The sequence below is a fragment of the Schistocerca piceifrons genome, chromosome X (genome assembly GCF_021461385.2).
Source record: "Schistocerca piceifrons isolate TAMUIC-IGC-003096 chromosome X, iqSchPice1.1, whole genome shotgun sequence".
Classification (NCBI taxonomy): Eukaryota; Metazoa; Arthropoda; class Insecta; order Orthoptera; family Acrididae; genus Schistocerca; species Schistocerca piceifrons.
Genome location: NC_060149.1, coordinates 221,118,808 through 221,144,019, shown reverse-complemented (window position 1 = coordinate 221,144,019; position 25,212 = coordinate 221,118,808). Strand labels below are relative to the sequence as shown.

The 25,212-nt window shown below is 46.4% G+C and overlaps 1 protein-coding gene across 2 annotated transcripts in view; it reads right to left on the bottom strand.

Annotated features, from left to right (window-relative positions):
• The window catches only part of LOC124721400 (EIN3-binding F-box protein 1-like), a 630,141-nt gene that overhangs the window by 109,510 nt on the left and 495,419 nt on the right, over nucleotides 1-25,212 (bottom strand). For both annotated transcript variants that reach the window (XM_047246340.1, XM_047246341.1), the window contains exon 3: nucleotides 24,745-24,867. In XM_047246340.1, coding sequence (XP_047102296.1) covers nucleotides 24,745-24,867 — 123 coding nt within the window. The remainder of the gene's footprint in view (nucleotides 1-24,744; nucleotides 24,868-25,212) is intronic.

Sequence of the window (25,212 nt, the reverse complement as noted above, 5' to 3'; positions counted from 1 at the left end):
AACAAATTTAAAAAAACGAAAAAATTAAAAAAGTAAATCAATAAATCAAAGAAAATAAAAATATATATATACCGGGTGATCACAAAGTCAGTATAAATTTGAAAACTTAATAAACCACGGAATAATGTAGATAGAGAGGTAAAAATTGACACACATGCTTGGAATGACATGTGGTTTTATTAGAACAAAAAAAAAAACAAAGTATTGCTAGACGCGTGAAAGATCTCTGGCGCGCGTCGTTTGGTGATGATCGTGTGCTCAGCCACCACTTTCGTCATGCTTGGCCTCCCAGGTCCCCAGACCTCAGTCCGTGGGATTATTGGCTTTGGGGTTACCTAAAGTCACAAGTGTATTGTGATCGACCGACATCTCTAGGGATGCTGAAAGACAACATCCGACGCCAATGCCTCACCATAACTCCGGACATGCTTTACAGTGTTGTTCACAACATTATTCCTCGACTACAGCTATTGTTGAAGAATGATGGTGGACATATTGAGCATTTCCTGTAAAGAACATCATCTTTGCTTTGTCTTACTTTGTTATGCTAATTATTGCTATTCTGATCAGATGAAGCGCCATCTGTCGGACATTTTTTGAACGTTTGTATTTTTTTGGTTCTAATACAACCCCATGTCATTCCAAGCATGTGTGTCAATTTGTACCTCTCTATATACATTATTCCGTGATTTATTCAATTTTCAAATTTATACTGACTTTTTGATCACCCAGTATACACTCCTGGAAATTGAAATAAGAACACCGTGAATTCATTGTCCCAGGAAGGGGAAACTTTATTGACACATTCCTGGGGTCAGATACATCACATGATCACACCGACAGAACCACAGGCACATAGACACAGGCAACAGAGCATGCACAATGTCGGCACTAGTACAGTGTATATCCACCTTTCGCAGCAATGCAGGCTGCTATTCTCCCATGGAGACGATCGTAGAGATGCTGGATGTAGTCCTGTGGAACGGCTTGCCATGCCATTTCCACCTGGCGCCTCAGTTGGACCAGCGTTCGTGCTGGACGTGCAGACCGCGTGAGACGACGCTTCATCCAGTCCCAAACATGCTCAATGGGGAACAGATCCGGAGATGTTGCTGGCCAGGGTAGTTGACTTACACCTTCTAGAGCACGTTGGGTGGCACGGGATACATGCGGACGTGCATTGTCCTGTTGGAACAGCAAGTTCCCTTGCCGGTCTAGGAATGGTAGAACGATGGGTTCGATGACGGTTTGGATGTACCGTGCACTATTCAGTGTCCCCTCGACGATCACCAGTGGTGTACGGCCAGTGTAGGAGATCGCTCCCCACACCATGATGCCGGGTGTTGGCCCTGTGTGCCTCGGTCGTATGCAGTCCTGATTGTGGCGCTCACCTGCACAGCGCCAAAAACGCATATGACCATCATTGGCACCAAGGCAGAAGCGACTCTCATCGCTGAAGACGACACGTCTCCATTCGTCCCTCCATTCACGCCTGTCGCGACACCACTGGAGGCGGCCTGCACGATGTTGGGGCGTGAGCGGAAGACGGTCTAACGGTGTGCGGGACCGTAGCCCAGCTTCATGGAGACGGTTGCGAATGGTCCTCGCCGATACCCCAGGAGCAACAGTGTCCCTAATTTGCTGGGAAGTGGCGGTGCGGTCCCCTACGGCACTGCGTAGGCTCCTACGGTCTTGGCGTGCATCCGTGCGTCGCTGCGGTCCGGTCCCAGGTCGACGGGCACGTGCACCTTCCGCCGACCACTGGCGACAACATCGATGTACTGTGGAGACCTCACGCCCCACGTGTTGAGCAATTTGGCGGTACATCCACCCGGCCTCCCGCATGCCCACTATACGCCCTCGCTCAAAGTCCGTCAACTGCACATACGGTTCACGTCCACGCTGTCGCGGCATGCTACCAGTGTTAAAGACTGCGATGGAGCTCCGTATGCCACGGCAAACTGGCTGACACTGACGGCGGCGGTGCACAAATGCTGCGCAGCTAGCACCATTCGACGGCCAACACCGCGGTTCCTGGTGTGTCCGCTGTGCCGTGCGTGTGATCATTGCTTGTACAGCCCTCTCGCAGTGTCCGGAGCAAGTATGGTGGGTCTGACACACCGGTGTCAATGTGTTCTTTTTTCCATTTCCAGGAGTGTATATACAAAAACGCAAAAAACAAAAAAATGCAATAAAAAACTAAAAAACCGAAAGCCCATTCCCAACTACTTTGATTTTCATCGCTACTCTCTATGTTCTTCCCCCCTACTTTCTTCGTTTCCCAACCCTTGTAGTAACAGGTTAGTTGTTTTGGGATAGGCCTAGATAGGCGCCAACGCCTGAAGTGGTGTATTTTATTTATTTTTTTGTTAGGACACGAGTGGCGGTGGCAAGTAGATTTTTTTTGTAGTCTTCCCTTTCCTGACCAGGGGCAAAAAAAAAAGGATAAAAAAGTGGTCACAGTGTTGGATTACAAAGGGAGCGAGCCGTGTTCAAAGGTGTCTCATGCAGTTATTCTTCCCCTGTTCCCTGTATTCAGATTTTTGTCTGTGTCACGGTGTAACATCCGTTTGTAACAGCGAGGTGTAAGGAAGGGGCCTACAATGAAAGCTGATACTATCCAACTACTCTATGAGCAGCCGAAAGGAAGAGGCTTTCAAATGTGAAAAGGCAAGGCGACAAGTTAGCCGAATCCTCCCCCGGAAAACACGTCAGGTGTGTCATACACGGCAGTAGTAACAATACGTGTGTCATATGATAGGAATCTCTTATCGACGCACCTAACTTGTACGCCTGATGAATGAGTGACACATGCCTCCTCGCCCGATTTAGGTGTTCTTATGAATGTGAATGTGATCACTCCCAAGGAAATGATGAAAAATAATGGTTTGTCACATAAGCTGCAAAAAATGAACGCAACAGTGCCAATATCACACAGTTTCTCTACGCTCTGTCAAAACATATGTTTTTTAACGTTTTTGAAGTTGCGTTCCGTTTTCGTAGTTCTGACTCTTTAATTCCTTTGTCGTAACATAGTTCACACCCGTTTATTTATTGTTTTCGTTTCTGTGAGATGTCTATGTGGAATCTCGCCTGCTCTTAACTATTCATCACATTTACTTGCGATGTAAAAAATGTGTGTGAAATCTTATGGGACTTAACTGCTAAGGTCGTCAGTCCCTAAGCTTACACACTACTTAATCTAAATTATCCTAAGGACAAACACACACACTCATGCCCGAGGGAGGACTCGAACCTCCGCCGGGACCAGCCGCACAGTCCATGACTACAGCGCCTTAAACTTACTTGCGATGGTAACGTATTCTTACCACATGACTCGTTTCCTATAACCATTGTATAGTATGACAACTGCCAAAACTACAGAAAGAGAACAAACATTTCAGTAACCGGACGAACAGTTCATAATGTTTTGAAAAAATAAATAAATACACATGGGAATTTTGATCACGGCTCATATGCTTTGTATTCCACCACGTGACCACTTAACAACGTCGTGTGTGTTCCAAGTTGCTCGATGATGCACTTGTTGACCTTGGACCGTTCACTATTTATATTTCGCTTTTTTTTCAATAATTCAATACACCTTCTTCCTATTTTCATGCTTGATCTGTGCTCAGTTTTTGACGGGCTATTCACTGGGCCATTTTACCACTAAATCTGAGGTGGGTGCGATGGGGAAGTTTCCCTTGTAAGTAATTGGTGTGTGGAAAACAAACTAACAATAACAGCACACAAAAGAGTTTATATGTTACTAAAAGGATCGTTACCAAGAACGAGAAATCCCACAGTCAGAATAAGTGATCAATCTGTGAAAAGAAAGGTAGTTTATAGTTGCCTTGACGTATATAGGCACATTGACGAAAAGTAAAACTTTCATTTGGAAATCGTCTGCCAGAGAGGCATTAAAATCGCGAGCAAAAATACCAAAGAAGTAAGCGCAATAAGAACGTACCACAACACGATCATAATTGCTGTTGTGTGCCACAGTTTGACCGTTTGGTCTCATGGAGCCAGAAAGGCAAGGATAGCACAGGCGCTACGGCGAGCACAGAAAAGTGTACTCCTGCGCGTAACAGGCGCGTATAGATGTTGTGGCGTAGCAAGACAGCCACGCCACGGAAGTAGCCGGAAGGCACGCGTTTAGCTCACGCAGGCAAGAGACAGGTCTGTAACAGGATACGTAATGAATGCTATAAAGAAAAGTACGTAGCTTCTGGAATACTTAACTTTAATCCATCCTTGGTACATCGCTATTGACGATACAAGTGAGACTCTATAGTTTCAGACAATATACTGCTAATGGCGCCTTGCTAGGTCGTAGCCATTGACTTAGCTGAAGGCTATTCTAACTATCCGCTCTGCAAATGAGCGAGGCTTCGTCAGTGTGCATCGCTAGCGAAGTCGTCCGTACAACTGGGGCGAGTGCTAGTACGTCTCTCTAGACCTGCCGTGTGGTGGCGCACGGTCTGCTATTTTTTTTTTTTGTTTTTTTTTTGTTTTTTTTTTTTTTAAAAAAAATCTTTATTTCCTTTCATAATAGTTATACAATAATGACCCACCACCTTAATGATTAGTGGGTCCTACATTCCTAAATTAACAATAGCAGCTATACATTTTCCTTGACTTAACTACAGACAGTTCAACAATTTCAACTAGGCAGACTACTTCTTAGTTTACTATCTAGCATAACTCTAATTACTACTACTAGTTACTACTAACTGCCTGCAGCGTTACATTGTGCCAGTTAATGATATAAACCTACTTGATGCCCTGCTCATAGAGCTAATCCCTATGAGCGAGCCCCTGGCACAGGGCAGGCAAGGGTTAAATTATCGCTGCAGGTTCCTATCTTACTATCCTATTCTAATTAACTACGTCTATTTTCTAATCTATGTCAAAATCGGTGCGTGTCTTGATCGGGATTTGCCCCAGTCCCCCTGGTCCTGGTCGTGGCGGATTCCAACTATAAGTCGACCTGTCCACGAACCGGCGGTTTGGGATTGGGGCGGTGGTCGCATTCAGTGTTGTCTACTTACTTAATGATGTTCTCTCAAGAAAGTTGTCAGAACTTTGTGTGATACCTCGTTTACCAGTGTATTTAGTCTGTGAAATGTTTCCTCCTGTCTTAAAAGGTCATAGGTGTTTGTGCTAGGTAATTGTTGTCTCAGTGTCCCGGCTACATCATCGAAAAGGGGGCACTCATAAACCACATGGTCAGGAGTACCCTCCAGTGCGCCACAGTCACACGCAGGCGTAGCCTTTCTCCCAAACCGACAAAGATATGTCGGATAGGGGCCATGACCGGTGAGAAAGTGGAACAATCCCCGAGTTGGCTTGAAGTACTTCATTTTCAATCTTTCCCTTACGTCTGGTAGGAACTGAAAGGTTCTTCTACCAGTTTCGTCCAATTCCCATATTTCCTGCCACAGGCTTACCCCCCTTTCCCTAATCTCACCTTTGTCCCTAACTGGTGCTCCCATAATTTCTTCTACCTTGGTAATAACCCCCTTTTTTACCCAGTACCAAGCTGCCTGTTCCCTAATCTTTATATCTAGGGGACAGAGTCCCATTATGATTAACAGGGCTCCTCCTGGGGATGTTCTGTAAGCTCCCACAGACCTTAATATCATATTTCTTTGTACCCTCCTCACCGTCATAGCAGGCACCACCCTCGTGAGCCTGTGAGCCCAAACTCCTGAACCGTAACCCATTATTGACGTGAGTATACTGTTGTGATAGAGTTTAATTAATTGAGGCGGAAGGTGAAATCTCTTGTGTCCTATGGTGATCAGATTATTTAGTGATTGTAGTGCTTTCTGGGTCACGGTTTCTATGTGCTTTGCGAAATTCCACCTTTCATCGATGATGATTCCTAAGTATCGTGTCTCTCGTCTCCTAAGAACAGGTATGCCGTCAATTCTCACGGTCGGGTTCCTTATCAATTGTCCTTTGAGTAGCAAGTAAGTCGACTTGGTCGGTGAAATAGTCATTTTGGTCCTGTGGCACCATAGTTGCAGTATGTCTAATGCTCTCTGTATTTTTGGTTCTATGTCCTCGCGACTTCGGCCGCCAACCAGCAGGAGGAGGTCGTCGGCGTAAGCTATCACCTCTAGCACATCATCACTCTGTTGTAAACTTTCCAGAAGAGGCTCCATGTGGATGTCCCAAAAAAGGGGACCCAGCACAGAGCCCTGAGGGCAACCTTTAGTGATAGTTTTCCGGACTTTCCCGCTAGGGGATGATAGCCATACCTCCCGGTCTTCACAATAGCTCCTCAGACACCCATATAGCAGCCCTGGACACTCCTTCTCCCGTAAGCAGGAGAAGAGCGAAGGCCACCACAGGTTGTCAAAGGCGCCACTGATATCCACCATGATGCCAACCACATACTTACACGGGGCTGAGTCACAGACCTCGGCCGCTAGGGCGATTGCATCAGATGCCGATCGGCCCGGCCTGAAACCGAATTGCCTGTCGCTCACCCCGTGCAGCATGCGGTGAGCAGTCAGTCTGTCTGCTAGTAGCTTTTCAAGTAATTTGCCGAAGCCGTCCAGCAGGCAAATGGGCCTGTAGGATTTGGCCTCTGCAGGGTCCTTCTCGGGGCCCTTTTTAATGATCACCACGTTCGCAGTTTTCCATATTTTAGGGAATTTGCCTTGCCTAAGGCATGCATTGAAAGTGTGTGTGAGTGGCGCAACTAACTGTGGGGCTAAAAACTGCACTACCTCCGCCACAATGCCGTCCGGCCCGGGGGATTTTCCCTTTTTTAGGGACTTAATAAGGGCAGCAACTTCCTCTTCAGAGAAGGGGAGGACCGCCACGTCGTTTTCATACCTATGAAGGTCTTCTTCACGTAATTGACGTTGCTCTTCGGTGTCCTCATTTCTATCATCGTCAGGCAACAGCGACTGGAGGAGGACCTCGGCAGTTTCCTGCCAAGATTCCGTCATCCCGCCCCCGCGCCTGAGCGTAGAAATCATTCTTGGGGAACGAATCTTTTCCCTTACCAGTCTATATGGCACGCCCCAAGGATCAAGGGCCAGTTGACTGGTTACGAAATTTTCCCAGCTAGTTGTTCTTGTCTTTTGTAGTTCCTTTTGAAAGTTCTCTTTTGCCTCCCGGTATAATTGCAACCATCTTTGCTTCTCCCACCAGACGACACTGCGCTGGTAGTGCTTCCTCAGTCTCCTGACTGACTGACGTAGCTCCTGCAGTTCGGCTGACCATGGTGCCGGTGTGGCCGCCACGGCCCTCCTCCTGGTTGGTACGGCTACCTCAATCGCTCTTGTTATTGCGCGCACCAGTCCTTCTGCTCTGTCGTCCACGTTCATGTCTTGTACTTCGTCTCCTTCCGGTAATGGAGGGATGTCGCACTCTCTGGCTAGACGTTCCCAATCTGCTTTCCTAAAGTTCCTTTGCACCTCCCACCCCATGGCCCAGCGGCACTCTCTGTCCCCAACCATGAAGGTAATCAGATTATGATCACTAGTGGTGGCATTATCTTCCACTTTCCACTCCCGGAGAATATTCACTGTGTTTGGCGTGACCAGCGTCACGTCAATGTTGGTACCCTGTCCTCCTCCAGCCACGTAGGTGGGGGGATTTCCTGGTCTGTTTGCCACCACTAGTTGGAGAGCCATTATCATTTCTTCAGCTTTGGCTCCATTTTCGTCCCTAGTGCCACTGTACCACAGGGGGGATTTAGCATTTATGTCAGCAGTTATAATGATTTTGCGTCCCCGCAACGCCGTGGCTACACTCACTAGATGGTCTATATATTGTTCAATTCTCTCCCCGTACTGGAAGTACATATTAATGATGATAACGATTCCGGCAGGAGATTGTATCTCCACGACGTTGCAGTGACTATTGGAGAACTGTGTCAAGGGGGTTGCACGCAGTGCCGTGTTTGTTGTTAGAATAGCCGCTCTGGGGGAATCCCCACTGCTGATAGTTTGCCATGTTGCGGCAGTGAACGCAATTTTTCCAGCCAGAGAGTACGGCTCCTGTAGACAGAGTACATCCAGTCTCTTTTCCACCACTTCCTTTCGGAGCTCCTGCATTACGAGTCGACTGTTATGAGTGTTGAGTTGTCCAATTTTTATTCTAGTCGTCACGGAAAATAAGTATGTATATGGTCATGCGGCCAGGTTTTATTCCAGTCATAAGCCAGTCGGCCGTTTGCTATTACTGATTGATTGTAGATGTCGTCCAGGTCGAACTTCTCACCTCGTCTTTCAAAGACTTTTTTTAGTAAGTCCCGCAGTGCTCCGAAGTCAGTGGGGAGGTTCACCGACTTTAATTGTATCCTATCCACAGCCTCCATCACCGAGAAGGTTACCCTTCGTCCGTACTCATGTCCCACCCGGACCACATGACGTAAGGCAGTGGTCAGGGTAGCCGGCTGCTCCAGTCTTGCTAATTGCATTGTGTACTCTAGATTTGGGTACACCCTCACTGGGTCTACGGGTGGCAACCTGACCACCGGACTATCTTTGGCGTCAGAGTTGGCGGTGGAGCTTGTTATAATGTTATCTTGTATAGGTTTTGTGATTTTATCCGCCACTACCACAGGATGCTCTTGCCGTTGTAGGTTTTTAATCGGCAGCGTCCCCCGGCATTGGGAGGAGGGTGCTCTGATCTCTGAGGGGAGCTCAGTTTGAATACCAATGTCCCTGGTGGGGGACTCTGTCTGTATTGATTTGTCAACTACTTGAATGTCTGGGTTGATGAGCGACTTCAGGAAGCTCCTGAACCTACTTGCTCTCATTGCATCCCTCCTCCTTTTGCTCGGGGATTTATGCTTTGGCATCCTGCATGGTATGCCGTTTTCAGCCATAATCTATTCGTGATATTAATCGTTGTTCAAGCATCCTGTAGGTAGGGCAGTTCCGTCCTGTGGCTCCACAAGACTTCTTGCCGCGATTCTTACAGGGGATGCAAACACCTGTGGCCTTACAATCTTTCCTGGTATGTCCATTGTCACCGCATTTGGAGCAGGCCGACCCCCTGGTGCAGTGCCTCAGTATGTGGTCCAAGTCGCCACAGTTATGGCAACGAGGTACCACGATGTAGTCTCTAGTATTAATTGCGTGGAAACCCACGTATAGTCTGCCCAGTGATGTTATTTTCCTCCACATTGTTGCAGAGACCTCGGCAACATGATGCACGACATCCCGGTCCCGAGGTCCCGTTTTAAATCTTAGTTTGAAATTGCTTTTGAATTCATTTTCATCAATATTCTCGAAATTTTGCTTCCTTATTGCTTCAGACAGTTCCTCATTTGTCATTATGGTAGGGACATCATATAATATTATCAAGGGGTTCCTTTTCTTGGGGGGTTCACATTTAACAACTGCGTTTAATTTTGGATTTTCAAGCAGTTTAGTTTTGTCTTCTTCAGACGCAACTTCTACTATCACTGAGTTGCGACTGGGTTTGACACGTTTTATCTTAATCTTATCTTTGACAGGGTCAATTGTGGTAGTCAGGAGTTCCTGAATCCTTTTGACACTCGTGTCTTTCCCAGGCAAGGTCCTAAGGAAGACCGCTGTCTCCTGTTTCTTAGTTGCCCTGTCAATAGCTTCTTTTGTGTTATTTTGTCTGGTGGGGGGTTGTGCAGCCACCGCCGCCCAGGTTTTGCTTGGTTGTTGTTGCTGTTGTCTTAGCCTGGTGTTTTCTTTCTCCAATTCTTCCACTCTTCCTTCTAATTTGGCATGAGCAATTGCCCATGCAGCCAGTTCATTCTTTATTTGCAATATTGCTGCCTGGCTTATCTTTCCATTTTTGATACTTTGCTCCAGGAGCAACGTAATTTTGGAATGTCTCCTCATAACTGTATAATCCTCCTCAGTCTGTCCCAGCTCGTCCTGTTGAGAGGGATCAGACACAACAGACACTCTCGAAGGCGCACTAATATCACTCGTTTCTGGTGTGGCCATTGTATACGAGTGATAACAAAAGAAGTGGGAGCCCGTCTCTTGCCCCGGACCGAACTGAAAGTGGCGACACGCGGGTCCGACATGTACTTAATGGACCGCGGCCGATTTAAAGCTACCACCTAGCAAGTGTGGTGTCTGGCGGTGACACCACAATAGAACTGTACAGACTCGGGCGTTGCTGCTGATACTAGACTTGCTTCCTCTGTGCCTAGCAGTAAGAAAGAGACGTTGCAACATGCAAGGGGTAATATTTGGGGAAAAATGTTTGTTTTAAAATGTTCTGTTCTTCTAGCTGCTTTCGTCTCACTTTTCGCAGACTGTATTTGCTCCAGAAGAAACAATAGAAATATCCTTCCACACCATCCACAACAGTTTATCATTAAAATATTTGTCAGTAAGAGAACGTAAGTAAGTCAAACTCTAGAAAATCCACGAAAATTATTCAGCACACTTCTAACCTGAAGTTTATGTAATCACGAACTTACAATATTTTTAACTGCAAATCACCATCAACAATGACTGCATAGGTGTTTAGAGTAAGTCGCCCATATTTACAAGTCCAAACTACCATTTATGTGACGTGAATTTATTCTTCCTCCACAGAAGTCGAATACTTAGAATGTATTTCGGTTACACACATCAGGCGACTTCCAGGCTCACACATGAACCGACTGCACGCGAGCCCCGTTTGAATTGTCTCGCAAAATCCAAGTGCCGCGCGAAAATGGTCGTCGTTACTCATTGCCTCGCACTGGTATGAGTCAATTCAAGTATTTCCGACTTTCTAGAACATATATAAACTATAAAATTAATGTTATATAGACATATTACTAATGAATTTGGGATCAAATTTCATCAGCTTTTCAATGCTGATCTTAGTTTTCATGCAGCTTTAATAGTTTTCTCACAAATAGTGCTTTTGCTCATATGGAAGCTATTTTGAATCGTTATATCATTAATAAATATTAAAAATTAAACTAATTAGTTATATATTTCTAATTACCTGTGTTTAGTAATGATGCAACTTCTTTTACTGTTTCACATTTTATTCACTACATTCCGCCCTGTAATTTGAAATACGAAATATTCACAGAAAATCTATTAAAACAATTCCATAGTGTTCACTGAGCTCTATCCATTGACACTATGTTGGTCTGAATCGCTTAAGGCGTTAGTGAATTATTAATTTTTATAGCTTATTTTATATCCAAAACTTTTAACATTTAATAACTTGTAAACTAAATCTCGTAGCGAGGGCACGTCTTCACTCAAACACTCATCTAATTTTTCTTTTTAAAACTAACTGCCCGGTTTCTCTGTCACTGGTTTGGTTCAGTTGGTATTTAGAGTTTCCCTTATTTCGTATTTTCTTTATTCAGTTAGTTCGGCGATGGTGGCCACCCTCTGCAGTTCCTTCAAACGGGCGGGATTTCCGCACCGCGTGTTCAACGTGTCACGCTAGCTGATCTGTAGTTGGGATTTCTCATACGTTGAGCTCCCCCATCCATCGCGCGTCAGACGTGCGGGCCCCAACAGACCACGCCAAACAGCTTCCCAAGCCTATAACATGACCCACAACTGTTAACCACCCAACACCTGCCGACTCAGCTGCCAATGTTACTACAGGATGCGCGCGCACAGCCGCGTCTGTTGTTACAATTTTTCGTAGGAATCTTCGAGATGTACCTTATCAAGGTGCACAATATTCTCTCAGAAAGGGCGAATATGATAAATTAAAGGGCATACTGGACGTAAGAGCCACATCGAATTAGGAAATAAAGGCTTGCATTGATAGAGAATGGCAAGAAATCGGGGACAGGGCAGAAACATGGAGGAGAACTTACCATTTCCTTCCTAACATAAAAGAAAGACCATTCGTCCACGACACTCAGAGGGCCATAGACACGGGTTCCCAGGTAGATGCCGTGTTTCTTGACTTCCGCAAGGCGTTTGATACAGTTCCCCACAGTCGTTTAATGAACAAAGTAAGAGCATATGAACGCTCAGACCAATTGTGTGACTGGATTGAAGAGTTCCTAGATGACAGAACGTAGCATGTCATTCTCAATGGAGAGAAGTCCTCCGAAGTAGAGTGATTTCAGGTGTGCCGCAGGGGAGTGTCATAGGACCGCTGCTATTCACAATTTATATAAATGGTCTTGTGGATAACATCGGAAGTTCACTGAGGCTTTTTGCGGATGATGCTGTAGTATATCGAGAGGTTGTAACAACGGAAAATTGTACTGAAATGCAGGAGGATCTGCAACGAATTGACACATGATGCAGGGAATGGCAATTGAATCGCAATGTAGACAAGTGTAATGTGCTGCGAATACATAGAAAGAAAGATCCTTTATCATTTAGCTACAATATAGCAGGTCAACAACTGGGAGCAGTTACTTTCATAAATTATCTAGGAGTAGACATTAGGAGTGATTTAAAATGGAATGACCATATAAAATTAATCGTCGGTAAAGCAAATGCCAGACTGAGATTCATTGGAAGAATCCTAAGGAAATGCAGTCCGAAAACAAAGGAAGTAGTTTACAGTACACTTGTACTCCCACTGCTTGAATACTGCTCGCCGGTTTGGGATCCGTACCAGATAGGGTTGATAGAAAAGATAGAGAAGATCCAACGGAGAGCAGCGCGCTTCATTACAGGATCATTTAGCAATCACAGAGCGTTACGGAGGTGATAGATAAACTCCAGTGGAAGACTCTGCAAGAGAGACGCTCAATAGCTCGGTAGGGGCTTTTGTTGAAGTTTCGAGAACATACCTTCTCCGAGGAGTCAAGCAGTATATTGCTCCCTCCTACGTATATCTCGCGAGGAGACCATGAGGATAAAATCAGAGACATTAGAGCCCACACAGAGGCATACCGACAATCTTTCTTTCCACGAGCAATACGAGACTGGAATAGAAGGGAGAACCGATAGGGGTACTCAAGGTACCGTCCGCCACACACCTTCAGGTGGCTTGCGGAGTATGGATGTAGATGTAGATGTAGATGAATGTCACACTTTCTTCCAACCAAGGAAGCTATACACTGCCTGTCGGGACGTGGTCCGCATTGCGCTACTTACTGAAAATATGACAATGCATCACAGACACTTGAGTCTGTGGAGGAATCTGTAGTGTCGGTAGCTGGACCGACACCGTGATGTGGATTGCTGAAAAAGAAAGCTTGACTACGCGGTAGCCGATAGTGCACGGCATACAGCAGACGGGCGTGAAGTCTGGAACATGAGAACTTATAAATGAATACGAAGAAAAGTATGTAGATGCTTTTTACTTAACTTTTATTTATTCCTTGGAATACATCTCTCTTGAATACTCGTAAGCGATAGGCACTGATACAAATGGCTCCTTGCTAGTTCGTAGCCATTAACTTCTGATGGCTATTCTGTCTCTCGGCTAATGAGAGAGAAAGGCTTCGTACAACTGGGCGATAGCTAGGTTCGCGTACAACTGGGCGGTAGCTAGGTTCTCGTACAACTGGGCGGTAGCTAGGTTCTCATACAACTGGGGGCGAGTCCACTCTCGTATCACGAGACCTGCCTTGGTGGTGGCGCTAGGTCTGCGATCACAGTGGCGACACGCGGGTCCGACATGTACTACATGGACCGCGGCCGATTTAAACTACCACCTAGCAAGTGTGGTGTCTGGCGGTGACACCACATTCCTCCCCCGCAAATCGGCGAACGGTCGTGTAATAAGGCTTCCGCCCGCCGTGGGGAGGACCACATGTTGACGTATGCGATGAGGTGGGGAGCCTAACAACAGGCGAGGCTGTGCCACCCGCACCCGGCCATCCGGTCCGAGGGGAGCTAGGAAACGCCTGCAAAACTAGTCCAGGGTGCACGTCAACATGCGGTGTATGCGCCCGTAAAGAAACATGAGGGGCCGAAGTGTCGACCTCCATTGCGTCGGGGTAGCCGACGCGCGATGAAGTCATGTGGTCCGGAGCGGGCGGGCGTTCCATGGCGGAGGACAGCTGGTCACGGGAAGCGATCGGCGGCGCGTGACCCTGGGAGGCGCTTGGCGGCTGCAACGAAGCGTCGAATGCGGTCGGCGGCGGCGGCGGCTGCTGCTGCTGCTGCTGCTGCGGCGGCGGCGGCGCGTCGCCATGGGGCAAAATGGAAGGCATCGTCGGTAACACCTGGGGATGAGGCGAGCCAGTAGATGGGTCCCCAGGGCGCTGACCGGACGGCACCGTCGCTGAAAGCAGACGGGGAGCGGCAGAACCCGAGCGACGACAGAGGCGCAGCTGATTGAGATGCCGACGCACCTCACCAGAGGCCCCCAAAACCAAATACATCGCGCGGCCGAGGCAGCGAAGAATGCGCCCTGCGAGCCAACGCCGTGAACCTCGATAGTTGCGATAAAATACAACGTCGCCTGGAGCAAAAGCAGGAGTCTGCCGCTGCGCAGGAACCTGATGCGGCGGATGCAGCAAAGACATCAAGGTGCGATGAGGACGACCGTGGAGCAACTCAGCCGGCGAGCGACCATCTCGGGGCTGAGAGCGATACGAAGACAAAAAGAGCAACAATGCGTCCTCCCGAGAATGCGACTCTTTCAATTTCAACATCTGTGACTTGAAAGTCCGGACCAAACGTTCAGCGGCACCGTTGGACTGAGGCGAAAACGGCGCGGATGTCAGATGTTGAATACCATTGGCCTGGCAGAATGACTGAAATTCTGCGGACATGAATTGTGGGCCATTGTCGGAAACAATAGTCTGCGGAAGACCTTCAATGCAAAAGATAGCAGACAACGCTTGGATGGTGGCGGAGGACGTCGTGGAAGACATCCGGACAACAAAAGGAAAATTGCTGAAGGCGTCGACCAGAACCAACCATCGAGCATTCCAGAATGGACCAGCAAAATCAACGTGCAAGCGTTGCCAAGGGGAAGTGGCTTTTGGCCACGCAAAGACTTTCCGCGGCGGTGCGGACTGTTGTTCGGCACACGCCGGGCACGAAGAACACATATTCGTAATCGCAGCATCGATTCCGAACCAAGTACAGTGCTGACGAGCAAGTTGTTTCGTTCGCACTATACCCCAATGTCCTTGATGAAGAAGCCGTAAAACAGAGGACTGTAACGAACGTGGGACCACGACTCTGGACTGATCATTAGCAGAACGCAACAACAAAACACCACGTCGAACAAAAAGTCTCTCCTTGTGAGCAAAAAATCGGCGAACCAACGGATCCTCGATCCGAGACTTTGACAAAGGCCATTGCGTAGCAACAAAACGTAAAACAGTAGCAAGGACAGGGTCAGCAGCTGTGGCTGTAGCGACACGACGAAAATCAATCGGAAACGATTCGACCACTTCATCGGTTTCCGAATCAATGAACATGCAAGCAAGTTCGGAAGAATCGAATGCTTTATCCTCAGCAACAGGCAAACGGGACAACGCATCGGCGTTTCCGTGCTTAGCAGTGGACCGATACAAGATATCGTAGCGGTACTGCGAGAGGAAAATAGACCAGCGAATGAATTTCTGCGCTGTACGTGGAGGGACAGGCTTGGTCGGATGAAAAAGCGATGTCAAAGGTTTGTGGTCTGTGATGATGGTAAAGTGACGACCATACAAGAAATCATGAAACTTAGTAACACCAAACACGAGAGCCAAAGCTTCTTTCTCTATCTGTGAATAATTTCTTTGCGCAGACGAGAGCAATTTGGCCGCAAAGGCAATAGGGCGATCATGGGAGCCAACTTTGTGCGCAAGCACAGCACCGATCCCGAAATCCGATGCATCTACCATCAACAAAAGGGGTTTCTGGGGATCGAATGGCGTAAGGCAAGTATTAGAAAGCAACGCCGATTTCAACTGGCGAAAGGCGCGTTCACATTCCGTCGTCCAGACGAACGGAACACCTTTACGGCGTAAGCGATGAAGCGGAGCTGAAATGGAAGAGGCATTGCGCACATATTTATGGTAATAATTAATTTTACCCAACACACTCTGTAGCTGTTTGAGATTGGTAGGGGACGGCAAGTCTTGTATGGCACGGAGGTGCTCTGGACTCGGATGTATGCCTTGGGCATTAATGACATGTCCCAGGTATGGTAAGTCACGAGCAAAAAACACACATTTGTCCTTCCTCAAGCGAAGACCATTTTGCCGCAAGACCTGAAATAATGTTCGTAAGTTCGCAAGATGATCTTCTTCTGTCTGTCCGGAGATCACTATATCGTCTAGATAGTTTGCTGCAGTAGGGACCGACGCACAAATAGTTTGTAAATATTGCTGAAACAAGGCAGGGGCGGATGCACACCCGAATGGCAGTCTTTTGAAGCGGTACAATCCAAGATGCGTGTTAACCACCAATACGCGCTGGGATTCGTCGTCCACCGGTATTTGCAAGTACGCATCGGCTAGGTCCAACTTTGAAAAATATTTTCCCGGGCACAGTTTAGCAAAAAGATCTTCCGGGCGGGGCAAAGGAAAAGTAGCAGTCACTAGCTGTGGATTCACTGTGGCCTTGAAGTCCACGCAAAGTCTCAATTTTCCGGAAGGTTTTGGCAAAATTACTAAGGGTGAGGCCCAGAGAGAAGCTTGCACACGTTCAATTACACCCTGTGATTCGAGATCGTGTAACGTTCTTGCGACCTCATCACGCAATGCGTGGGGAACATTGCGCGCCCTGAAAAATTTCGGTTGCGCGTTTACCTTCAGTTCTAAATGTGCTTCATAGTTTTTAGCGCAACCTAAGCCCGGTGCAAAAATGTCTGCAAATTCGTCACACAGCCGAGAAACACTGTCTGTAGGCACAGTCTGATTCACTGATAGGACCTGATTGACAATAGACATGTTAAACAACTTAAATAAATCTAGACCAAATAAGTTCACTGCAGAAGAAGAACGAAGAACGTAAAATGACACAAGTTTTGTTTGTCCCTTGTATGTTGCAAGAAGGCTGCACTGTCCTAACACAGGAATTTTCTGTCCGGAATATGTAGTTAGCTTAACATTTGCGGAACGCAACGGAGGTGCGCCCAGTTGTTTGTATGTGTCGTGATTGAGCAATGAAACTGCAGCTCCGGTATCGAGCTGGAATGGGATCACTTTGCCTTCAAAGTCTAAGTCCACAAAAAGTTTATTGTCCTGCTGACGACAAGAGCGACTGTTTTGTGCAATTGGAACAGACACTGGTACAGAATCACTTGCTAATTGACGTGATTTCCGGCGACGTCGACGCACAGTTTTTGTGGGACGATCACAGGCACTGTTAGAGAAAGTGTCACTGGACGAAGTGGAATTAACGACATGAATGTCCATAGGCGAAGGTCCACGAGCCTGAGTGTCCTTGGTTCGATTCCGGCGCGAAGCAAAGGGCCTGGAATGATTGTGATTGTCTGATCTGAGCTTTTTCTGGCAAACACTTTGAACATGTCCTTTCTTATTGCAGAAAAAGCAAATAGCTTGGCGTGACGGGCAATGTTCACGCGAATGTCTAGTAGCACACCGCGGGCATGATTTCACTGCATTTGTGTGCCGGCGCGGCACACCTGGCGTAGCACGCGGCGGTCGCTGTGTCGCCGTTCGCGAGGCCCGGTTATCGGGTCGCACAGCGCGTCCAGCGGGCCGGTTAATGTTACACACGGCTGGCGAAGTTTCAAAAGATTCCTGAGCACAGTCCAGTGTGTCCTGTCTATCCAATATGTCTATCACTTGTTGAAGGGAGGGATTAACTAGTTTCAAAATTTGCTCCCGTATGCGAACATCAGAAACGTTCTGTGCAATTGCATCACGCACCATTGTATCTGAATAAGAAAGACCACAGTCACATTCAAAGGCACAGTCCCTAGTAAGTCCTTGCAATGTTGCTACCCACTCCCTATTAGTTTGACCGGCCGTACGTTTTGTACGAAAAAACGTATACCGTTTGGCAACCACATTAACTGTTTCTTTGAAATAGGCATCTAATGCAGACAAAATTTCCTCGTATGACAAAGTTGCTACGTCGCGGCGGGGAAACAATTTCACTATCACACGGTATGTGGACACACCGACACAAGAAAGCAAAAACGGCTGCCGCTCATTACCTTGAATTCTGTAGGCAGCAAGGTGGAATGCGAACTGACGAGACCACTCTTGCCAGGTCTCGTGGTTCGGGTCGTAGTGCCTAAAAGGCGGTGCAACGGCAGGTTGTGGCTGCGGTAGCGGAGAAGCGGCGGCGGCCGCATCGGTTTGAATGGTACGTTGACCCTGGACGAGCTGTCCAAGGGCATCCAGTAACGCCTGCGTCTGCTGATTCTGCAAGCGATAAAATTCGGACAGTACATCTGGAGAATGTGGCGAAGCCATGACACAAATAAATGTAAGCAATCAGAAATAAATGTAAGCAATCAGAAAAAGGTCCTTATCCCATCCTCGTCACCAATAATTGTAGTGTCGGTAGCTGGACCGACACCGTGATGTGGATTGCTGAAAAAGAAAGCTTGACTACGCGGTAGCCGATAGTGCACGGCATACAGCAGACGGGCGTGAAGTCTGGAACATGAGAACTTATAAATGAATACGAAGAAAAGTATGTAGATGCTTTTTACTTAACTTTTATTTATTCCTTGGAATACATCTCTCTTGAATACTCGTAAGCGATAGGCACTGATACAAATGGCTCCTTGCTAGTTCGTAGCCATTAACTTCTGATGGCTATTCTGTCTCTCGGCTAATGAGAGAGAAAGGCTTCGTACAACTGGGCGATAGCTAGGTTCGCGTACAACTGGGCGGTAGCTAGGTTCTCGTACAACTGGGCGGTAGCTAGGTTCTCATACAACTGGGGGCGAGTCCACTCTCGTATCACGAGACCTGCCTTGGTGGTGGCGCTAGGTCTGCGATCACAGTGGCGACACGCGGGTCCGACATGTACTACATGGACCGCGGCCGATTTAAACTACCACCTAGCAAGTGTGGTGTCTGGCGGTGACACCACAGAATCTGTACCCGTACCACATCTTCTGGGGATGTGCCAGTAGACAAGATTTTGCAGAACAAAAAAGGAACATCTTTGGTAATACAACAGTCTATAACATAATAAGGTATGAGAAACTGTTGCATAAGCTGTAGTGGCTGATAGCTAATATATCAGCTTATTCGATGAAAGCCTTCATGCCTGAGAGACAAGCAAGAAGAGCACATACATCATGACAACAAGACGCCCAACAGCAGAACATCCATCTGCAACAAACTTCCGGAAGTGTTAAGAAGAAGAAGCTCAGGGAGGATCGCGAAGGATTTCCTGAGGCCTTGACAGCCATCTCTCGATGTGCTGTGTTGTATAATATTGTAGTTCAGAACTATAAATTACAAAATTTGTAATCCAGGAATGCAGCATAGTGTAACAGATCAGTAACATGTGCCTTCTGGGTTGCAGATGAGCATGTATCTGTGCGCCACATAGCCAAATGCAGTATGTAGACATATTTATTTTCTATTTTTAAAATTATATTTTCTTTTATTTAGATTTTTTATGTAAGCTTTTCCTTTAAACACCACAATGCTTAGTTATACTAATACATTTGAAATTATGTTAAAATATTATTTGCTATAATCATGCCAATTCTTGTTTCTAGATAACAGAGTAAAAGAAAGAAGTAAATAAATAAACAAATAAATAAAATAAATGTCGGGAATTGGCGGAATCCAGAGGCGGCTACCTTCAATGCCATGGGTACTGGAAAGTTGGTACTACACTCCGGCAGATGTCTGAGTCGTAGGGGCGACTGTGTAGAGAAGTATCTGGAGGTCCCACTACTGTCGATTATCCGGCGCATCGAGCTGCAGGAGCCGTCCGTGTATTTTGAAGTGTACCTTTGTGGTGAGCCATTTTCTACGTCACCGTCCACGGAGATATACTGAGACACGAACATGGATTGGAGAAAAATATGGAAACACAACAAATTATCACGCCCAGCATGGTGTAGGGAACCCGACGGCATTCGAAACAGCTTCCAGTCGTGTCAGAATGGATATAAACATGTCCGTTGTGGATTTTAAGGGAACCTTATACCACTCTTCCAGAAAATTAGTGGCAAGATCAGGTAACGATGATAGAGTTGGATAGCGATCGTGCACCCTTCTCTTCAAAGTAGACTACAAAGGCCCAATAATATTGAGATCTGGTGACATCGGTGGCCAGGGAAGATGCGACACTTCATCCTCCTGTTGAGAAAACCAGTTTCGATGATACGAGTTGTGTGAACAGCGGCCCGGTCGTCTTGGAAAACAGCAACAGCATTGGGGAAAAAACATTGCTGCATGTTATGGACCTGATCAGTAGAAAGGACCACATATCCTTGGCAGTAATGCTACGTTGCTGAGTGACCACGGGGCCCACTAAATATCGCAAAATGGCCGTCCAAACCATCACCGAAGCCCCGACATGTCTCACTCTCGGAACGTAATCTCGACCAGAATTTGAAGACAGTGTGAAACAAGATTCATCTGACCAAATGATGTTCTATTGCTCCATAATTCAGGTTTTATGGTTTCGGCACCACGTTTTCCTGTTACAGGCACTTGCATCACGGTGAGTGATTTTGGTATTAGAGCTTACCTTGCAATTCCTTGCTTTCGCTGCTCCCTTCGTATTGTTTTGATGCTGATAGGGTTCGCGAGTGCTACATTCAGTTCTGTAACTTTTGCAGCTGTCGTCCTCTTGTTTTTCGTCACAATCCTTTTCAGTGACCGTCAATCAAAATAACACTTTCGTCCGTGTTATGACAGAAACATCCGTACCCAAAGACTGGAAAATTGCTCAAATCACACCAATACCCAAAAAGGGAAGTAAGAGTAATCCGTTGAATTACAGGTCCATATCAGTAACGTCGATTTGCAGTAGGGTTTTGGAACATATACTGTATTCGAACGTTATGAAGTACCTCGAAGAAAACGATTTATTGACACGTAGTCAGTACGGATTCAGAACATTTCGTTGTTGCGAAACACAACTAGCTCTTTATACTCATGAAGTAATGAGTGCTATCGACAGGGGCTGTCAAATTGATTCCATATTTTTAGATTTCCAGAAGGCTTTCGACACCGTTCCTCACAAGCGTCTTCTAACCAAACTGCGTGCCTGTGGAATATCGCCTCAGTTGTGCGACTGGATTCGTGATTTCCTGTCAGGAAGGTCACAGTTCGCAGTAATAGACGGAAAGTCATTGACTAATACTGAAATAATATCCGGCGTTCCCCAAGGAAGTGTTATAGGCCCTCTATTGTTCCTGATCTATATTAACGAGATAGGAGACAATCTCAGTAACCGTCGTAGATTGTTTGCAGATGATGCTGTCATTTACCGTCTTGTAAAGTCATCAGATGACCAAAACAAATTCAAAATGATTTAGATAAGATATTAGTATGGTGCGAAAAGTGGCAATTGAACCTGAATAAAGAAAAGTGTGAGGTTATTCACATGAGTACTAAAAGAAATCAGCTAAATTTCGATTACGCGAAAAGCCACAGAAATCTGAAGGCTGTAAATTCAACTAAATACTTAGGGATTACAATAATAAATACCCTAAATTGGAACGATCACATAGATAGTGTTGTGGGTAGAGCCAACCAAAGATTGCGATTCATTGGCAGAACACTTAGATGGTGCAACAGGTCTGCTAAAGAGACTGCTTACACCACGCTTGTCCGCCCTATTCTGGATTATTGCTGTGCGGTGTGGGATACTCATCAGACGGGACTGATATCTGACATCGAAAGAGTACAAAGAAGGGCAGCTCGTTTTGTATTATCGCGAAGTAGGGGAGATAGTTCCACAGACATGATACGTGAATTGGACTGGCAATCATTAAAAGAAAGGCGTTTTTCGTTGAGACGGGGTCTTCTCATGAAATTTCAATCACCAGTTTTCTCCTCCGATTGCGAAAACATTCTGTTGGCACCCACCTACACAGGGAGAAATGATAATCACTATAAAATAAGAGAAATCAGGGCTTGCACAGAAAAATTTAAGTTATCGTTTTTCCCGCGTGCCGTTCGAGAGTGGAACGGTAGAGAGACAGCTTGAAGGTAGTGCATTGAACCCTCTGCCAGGCACTTTATTGTGAATAGCAGAATAATGACGTAGAGATGTTTTTCCTGCTTTCCCTGTATGCGGTATAAATCTACGCTAGGCTGTCCCTTGTAAAACCAAACACTTTGGCTCCCTTGTTTACGGAAGCACCCACTATACGAGCCACGGCAATTTTCTCACGTTCGACTTCACTTAGCCTCGACACAGAGCACTCACAACCACACTGAACACTGTTCTGAGCACGACTGACCCTTACAACGTACTGAGCACATTGCACAGGTGCTGTTCGTGTCGAAATACAACGTCGCGTCCTGGAGGCTTAGTTAGCATCTGCATTTATGTTCAAGCACGAATTCCTCGCGGTTTTTCCATATTTTTGTGCTACCCCTATAGTAGAGCAATTATTGTGTTAGAGGGGCATACGGATAGTTATTATGAGGGACGATACAAAATGAGCATCGAGGTAATCATCCCACCAACGCATCAGGTTGAAGATACCAGTTAGGTAAACCGTCGTGTCCTGTTGCGTGAAGAACTCCGTAGTAGCCTGCTGCACATAATCGTTCGACAGGAACTGCCGACCCTTCAAGGACTTTTTTTAAGAGACCTATAGCGTAATAATCGTACGTAGTGAGATCATGACTATAGGGCGGGTGCTCGAGTGTATCCCACTTGAGATGGCGTAACGTCTGTCTTACATTTGCGATACGGAGGCGTGCTTTATCATGAAGCTGCAGCACCCATTCCACAACGATGGTTTTCGACGGACTGGCTGTCGCATGTTGTATGTGTGTTGTATGTGAACCGGGGACCTAGCAACGACGGAGAGGTTCCGTCCCCGCCGCAGCCGCAGTGGTCCACAACCCCACGCCGACTACCGCAGTCCACTTCACCCCGCCGCCGCCCAATACCGTTGTGCGGTTCAGCCCCCGGTGGACCCCCCAGGGAACGTCTCATACCAGACGAGTATAACCCATATGTTTGCGTGGTAGAATAATGGTGGTATACGCATACGTGGAGAATTTGTTTGCGCAGCAGTCGCCGAAATAGTGTAGCTGAGGCGGAATAAGGGGAACCAGCCCGCATTCGCCGAGGCAGATGGAAAACCGACTAAAAACCATCTACAGACTGGCCGGTTCATCGGACCTCGACACAAGTCCGCCGGGCGGATTCGTGCCGGGGACAAGGCGGTCCTTCCCGCTCCGGAAGGCTGTCCCGTACACATTCTCCATTCTTCGATAGATATCTGCCGGTGTTCATCTTTCGGCAGCCAAGGAAAGAACAAGAGCACGTTGGGCCTGTCGGACGCATTTGATAATAAAGTGTCGTCATAGTTCACGGTACCTCATTTGTCGCACGCACGCCGGAAAGACACGAATGCTACACTCAGCCCTATCCTACGTGTCGGCCCTTGTATACTCCATAAGAGTAGCTCTACGTTGTGTATACGCTGCAGCAATGCCCTCAAATGTAAACTTTTTGATCGTCTTTATAAATATTTCACTGCATATTTCAGTTTCTTGTATTACATCTATAATGAAATGTTAGTTACTTTATTTAGAACGGAAGTTATAGTTTAACATTCCATCAGAGCCGACATCATTACAGACGGAGCACTAAATGAGCTACATAGGGACGAGGAATAAATTCCAGTATCCTTTTCATTTGACTGAAGGAAGCCACGGGAAACCTGAATCTTGATGGACGGAATTTGGTATCGGCTCCTCTCGAATCCGTCGGCCACTGTGACCGAGCGGTTCTAGTCGCTTCAGTTCGGAACCATGCTGCTGCTACGGTCGCAAGTTCGAATCCTGCCTCATGCATGGATGTGTGTGATGTCCTTAGGTTAGTTAGGTTGAAGTAGTTTCTAAATCTAGGGGACAAATGACCTCAGATGTTAAGTCCCATAGTGCTTAGAGCCACTTGAATCATCCTCTAAAATCTTAATTACTGCTCCATCTTGTTCGGTGAAAGTAGACAGACGGATAATTATCAGGAGCATCGTAAGCGTCACTCAGTAAGAAACTCCGGAGAGATTTAAGATTCCATCCACTGTAATCAAAGCTAGATGCCGAAACTCCTGTTACTGGTAGCCAAATTCGACAGATTAAACTCTATCACTCATCTGTGTTATTAGGTGCCGCCTCTGGTTTGATCGAGTGACATAACGCAGTGGTAAGGAAACTGCTCCTCTAAGGAGCATGATTAATATCAGCATCTCGCTTTACTGGTTTCAATTTCCCGCCATATCTCTGAAGGATTTTAAGGGCATGTAGAGATGCGTCCTCCTACAAGCCACGATCGGATTACTTTCCAACATTTCGTCACGTCAGTTTGTTTCCTGTCTCTAACACCGATGATGTCGAAGAGACGTTAAAGAGTAATCTTCCCTCTTTATGTTCTCATTTGTGTCCTACCCTGCAACATATCTCTGTCACGAGGATAGCAGCCTTTATAGTCGTCACTCTGCTGTTGGGAAACGCACTGATAAGTGGGTGAAAGTGCAAAGGTTATTAGGCTAATGCAGAATCCTTGTGGCAGCACCAAATTGTACGTCTCTATGCGAGTAACATGTTCTTGGAAAAAAATAGATATCTTTCGGGGGACGTGTTGGAGTATGTGGCTTCATGAAACGCATAGTACAAGTAAATGCAGTCTTGCGTAACAGAACATCGCCAGATAAATCGTAACAATAACAAGGAAGCAGGAAGGAAAGAAGGCGTCTTACCTGGTCAGTGGCCATGGTCATGCTGAGATTGAGGCTAACCAGAGAGTTGAAGCAGGGCATGAGTCCCAGCAGGATGTTCGGTGTCATGTGCCGCAGGTAGGAGATGTTCAGCTTCTTCAGGTTCTGAAATATCCAACAAAAATGTTTAGATAATTCTGTCATAATGTTTTCATTTGTTGATTACTAGCTGACAAACCCGGCATTGCCCGGGTATTCATTCTGACAATTTTCTATAAGAAACTAAAACAAAAAATGAACTGTTTTGTAGTGAAGTATCGAAAAAGCTTCATTTCCACGTGTTCATGAAAACACCTTTGAAATTCTGAATCAGAAATACGAAGAAGTACGCATAATGTACAAATGCATAAGTACAATATCCAAATTAAGAAACATGATCCCGGGCAGTTTCTGTACGCTGGGCGCAGCTACTTCGCGTGTCAACAACGCGATTTTGTAAACGTCTCTATG